The following is a 5,233-nucleotide window of genomic DNA, read 5'->3' as shown; positions in this document are numbered from 1 at the left end:
GATGATGATGATGATGATGATGATGATGATGATGATGATGATGATGATGATGACGATGATGATGGTGATGACGATGATGATGATGATGGTGATGATGATAATAATAATAACAAAAGTAACAATAACAACAGAAATGGAAAATAAAACATAAAACAAGCAAACAAATGGCAAAAGTTTTCAGCAAATTCCAAGCACCTCAAGCACAAAGCTGCAGGCAAAAAAAAATACTGACAAGCAAAGGAAAAGTAAGTTGGCAATGTACAAATAAATAATAATAATAATAATAATAATAAAAATAATAATAAATTATAACAATAATCATAATAATAATGATTGCATATAAATATAGCCCATATCCACACTTTACAGCATGCTCTATGCGTTTTGAATTTTCCAACTTTATAAATCAGATGTTGAGGTGCTGAGCTTTTGTTTCCCGTTAGTCTACACGGTAATGATGATACTGGTCCCTAGACACTTAGTTTTAGTAAGAGTTTTACGGCACTTGCAACACAATAAGGTCATATAAGTGCGGAAGAATAGATTACTCGTAACAAGAGAGTAACGTACACAAAAAAAAAGGAGGAGAAATAAGGATGATAGGTGTTTCATAGGAAAGAAAGAGCAAACCACACCAGAGCACCCACCAACCACCCACTTAGGAAGGTTTTACGGAGCTCGCAGCTGCATACAGTCATATGAGAACCAAGGGGTGGATGTCAACAGAGAAGTCCAAACAGGGAATCAGACTTACTCCGCTTACCTCTCTAGCCTCTACAGCACAAAGTCTGCTTCCACTATCAAGGCACTCCGGAAATAGCAGTTCACAAGAGAGTGACAAACATACAAAGGAAGTAGAGGATAAAATTACGAGAGGAAAGTAAAAGTAGCAGTTCCCCCTATGTTGTTCCGGCACAGTATGAGCATGACATTGAAAAATCAGCCCATTTACAATTCGTGGTTTTATGTGCCACGCATAATTTAGCAAAATTTTATCATTTTTTTGCATAATTTCTGATTATTTTCCTTTATCATCCTTTGTTAAAATTAACAGAATCGCATAATTTCACATTTTTGGGCTCAGTTTGCATAATTTCAGAATTTTTCTTGCATAAAACGACGAGGACAGATGAGTAAAAGCTGTACGTCATTTACCACACAAGTAGGTCATCATGTAAGTGCCAAAGATAAGAGGTATTACCAGAGAGCGGCATACTAAGATAAGCAAGAGGAGAGATTGATAAGGGCCATAGATGGTGGATAGGAAAGAAGGAGCAAACCACACCTGAGCACCCACCAACCTCCCATGGTACTACTAGGGAGTGGAATGCAAAGAAAAGAGGGCGAAAAATAGGGACAATAGATGTTTGCAAGGATAGAACGGGCAAACCACACCAGTGCGCCAACCAACCACCCAAGCTCAACGAGAAAGACCAGGGTAGGATCAAAAACAAATACAAGGCATTATTATACTATGAAAAAATAAGGGAAACTGCAGAAAATAGTAGTAGTAGTATAAGGTTTTACGGCGCTCGCAACAACTGCAGAAAATAGGGTAAATTAATATTTCATGCTTAAAATTTATCAAAATCCTTTTTCCCTATTCTTTTCCTGACAATGGAAAAAAATTACTGGAAATGTTATGCTGAGAATTTTCTCATTTATAACCATTGCCTTTCTGTTTTTAAATTAACAAGATGAATATTTGGAGTAATTTTCTTTCAGTTAGAACACAACGTTTTATGTTACTGTTGTACGTTGTACGGTATTGTAAAGCGCTCAGAGCCTGTGTACTTTAATCGGGGTTGAGCGCTATACAAATGTCATTTATTATTATTACTATCGTGGTTAGCGGAAAACATGGGCACAAAATTTGAGATAGAGAAACAGACACAAGTAGGAACTTACCACATTGAACACGGTGGTGAGCGAGCGACCGACGAAGTAGAAGGCGACACCGATGTACTTCAGGCACAAGTTGTTGAACGTGATCATCGACACAAACACGATGGACAAGGGCAGGGTCTGGGGACAACAACGCAACATTATCATACATGATCAAAATAGTTTGTTCTTCAATACAGCATACATTTTATACAAATCATGAATATCATTTTCCTGGAAAAAAAATGTTGTGCTTTTTTTTCGTTGTTGTTTTTTGTGGGGGAGGGGGGAGGGGGGAGGGGGGGGGGTGGAAGACTGCAGCTTGTAGGCTTCTTTCATGGTCTCAACATTTCTAATTCATAAGCCCACAATGGAAAGTAGATGTAGGCCTAATTCATACTTTAAGACAAGAAAGGGAGGGAAAAAAGGGGCAAACAAAAAGTAGGATCGACTCACAGCTCTGATCAGCTTGCCTTCCAGCTTCACAGCAGGAAACGAAACAAACTGTGGGAACAGCTGTCCCCCGATACTGAGCAGGAAGCAAAGCAGAACAGTGACCACACACTGAAACCAGGTGATGAACATTGGCGCATTCAACTGGAGAGGAAGAAAAGAAAGCAAAAATAAATTATCAAACATTGCTGATATGATGAGCCAGCATATTTCTTCGTGCTACTTAATTTCGTACTTACTATTTACATCATATTATAATATTATTATTTATTTGGACTGTGGTAGTATTAATGTCAGCTTATGCGCTAGTGTTAATCTTAAGACAACGCTTATGTATGCATGTATGTTTAAGTACATGAATTTTGTGTTAACATCAAGCTATTGTAAATCCCCTAGAGCTATACTGTACAAGAGGAAACACTAAAGAAATTATCTCCACTATAACAATTAATATCATTGTTATCAATGATCTATGATCCTAAAAATAGCTTACCTTGTGCAGTTGCGAGCGCCGTAAAACCTTACTAAAACTAAAACTAAAACTAAAAATAGCTTATCTAAGGGTGGGGGTCTAGGTTTGGGTTTGTGTGTTGACAAATTCCCTAAGGAGAAACAGAGATAAGGCTAAGACATGACAAAAACATACAAAAAATGTTACAACTAAAACACGATGAATGAGAAGAACTATACCACTGAAGACATGGACGGGAAAGAGAAACAGCTTACCCAACAGCTCAAAACAATCTTTATCTTGGCCTGCTTGGTATCTCAAAACCAATGTTTTGTTTAGCCAGATGTGGACCCCGCAGGGTTTTCAAACAGACAGTTGTGGTCTTTTTTGTACCATAAGAGTTTTACGGCACTTGCAACACAAATTGGTCACAAAAGTCTTTTTTGTTTTAGTAGAGGTTTTACGGCACTCACAACTGCATTTATATATATATATATAAGGTCATATCAGCACCAGAAGATTAGCAGTGTTACAAGAGAGTAACAAACATAAAAAAGAAGAAGGGGAGATAAATGCAATCCATTATTATTATTACAGACGAATTTAAACAAGATGCTCTCCACATCCTCTTAGCTTAGCTCTAACAGAGGTAGGCAATTAGTTTGGAAATAAAATTGAAGTCCTTTCTCTCTTAGATCACACCGCGTTGAAAGGGAACTTGGTAAACACACAATAACTCCTATCTTTTTTTTAAAGAAAAAAAACATCTAGCCTTGTATCGTACACAATATTGAAGTAAATGGCTTTGTTTTCATACAAATAAATTTTCAACTGTATTTGAAAAGCAATTCTTTAGTTCTTTATTCGTTTCACAAAAACCAAGAATTGTAAACAAAGGCAGTCATTATCTCTACATGATATAATATTTGTGAAAGTTCGTCACTTTGGCTGCCTAAAACTTCAGAACCACTTAACTTTCGAATTTGACAAAATTTATGGTGGTTCAGAATCATTAAAATGGTGCACATTTCTATTGAAAAGCCTGAAGTCACCGTAGTTTAAATTTCAGTTTTTCATTAGTTTCGTTTAGATCTAATCTTGAGAAAGTCCATCTTCTAAGAAGACGCCATTGTAAACAAGTGAGGTTTCCATTCACTAGCCGTGCGTACTTTTTCCCCACCTTTGAAATTCTGGAGTGTTCAACCACAAAAGCGGAATAGAGAATCAATCTATACATTACTATATAGATAGTTTAGATTATAGTTTTTTTCATCTCGCAGGATTTATTACTCCATTCCAGTAGAGTGCAAATATAGTAGGCCAAAGACTTTCCATTGATGTAAATGTACCCTTCATTCCCTTTCATCGAAAAGGGGCCCAGCCAGTAATAAAAAAAAGGTACAACTCACCTTGACACTTTCACTGCTCAGCAGATATTTGTTCACAAACACCATGGAAATGGAGATGGTCCTGAAATGTACAAAACAAACCAGCAAATAAAACCTAATGTTTATGAATGATATGACTATATATCTACTATATATCTAGCTTCTGCGTTTGTTGCCATTTTTTTGTCCAAAAGTTGCCACAAAAAGCGGCAAAAGTTGCCCAAAAAGTGGCCATAATTTTTGGCCTTTGCTTTAAAAATCAATCTCTCATTTCCCACAACAAGATCATGACATGATTAGTCACATCAAATTGTGTCACCAAAGACCCAAAGATGTATAAAATTATTTGTTCAGTCTTATATATATATATATAATAATCTTTGTTTAACCTCATTTTGTTGGGATGCCATCTAGGTCTTTGTCTACATTTGTCATCTTTGAGCTAGCTATTAGATGCATGCATGTTCTCTGGCTCTGAGGACATGCTGGGTGCCGTCTATACAAAAGTGATTTAGAACTATTCTGATTTTTTTCTGATGGAACTAAGTGGTGTTGTGTACAAATGGTCCTAATACAGAGCCCTGTGGTATCCTATAATTAAAACTACTGAACATGATAGGGCAGACTTTTTTTTTCCATTCCCAAGAACAGACTGCTAACACCTAGAGTAGTTCAAAAGGATGAGAATTTGCACCACTCAAGAACAGAATAAAATGTCTGGAGTGGTCAGTATTAGTGCCAAAATGCTATGCAGAAGTCTAACATAGATTCTAGATCTAGTAAGCATTGAGACGTGAACTTACATCTGCTGCACAGAGAAGATCTTTTGTAACCTTTTACTTTTAGGCCTCTATACAATCAATGCAGTGTGTATTTTAGGCATCTTTTTGTAGATTCTTGCAGATGATTGGAAGCCCTCCATGAACCCATTCTTTTCAAGTAAAGATGTGTTTTAATTTTGACACTTCATCAGAATGTGAAACTAGATCTAGAGATCTAGATCTAGATATCTAACTCTATTATAAGCATGGGCTTAACAATCTGTAAACACCCCCCC

The 5,233-nt window shown here is 36.6% G+C and overlaps 1 protein-coding gene across 1 annotated transcript in view; it reads right to left on the bottom strand.

Moving 5' to 3' along the window:
• Positions 1-5,233, bottom strand: part of LOC101849917 (GDP-fucose transporter 1) — a gene marked incomplete in the record, with an annotated part of 11,845 nt that overhangs the window by 5,935 nt on the left and 677 nt on the right. Inside the window, 3 exon segments of the mRNA XM_013081117.2 lie at positions 1,909-2,025; positions 2,341-2,481; positions 4,198-4,258. Of these exon segments, the coding sequence (XP_012936571.1) occupies positions 1,909-2,025; positions 2,341-2,481; positions 4,198-4,258 (319 nt within the window).

Source organism: Aplysia californica, unplaced genomic scaffold (genome assembly GCF_000002075.1).
Source record: "Aplysia californica isolate F4 #8 unplaced genomic scaffold, AplCal3.0 scaffold00116, whole genome shotgun sequence".
Classification (NCBI taxonomy): Eukaryota; Metazoa; Mollusca; class Gastropoda; order Aplysiida; family Aplysiidae; genus Aplysia; species Aplysia californica.
This window is presented reverse-complemented; position numbering and strand designations above follow the sequence as displayed.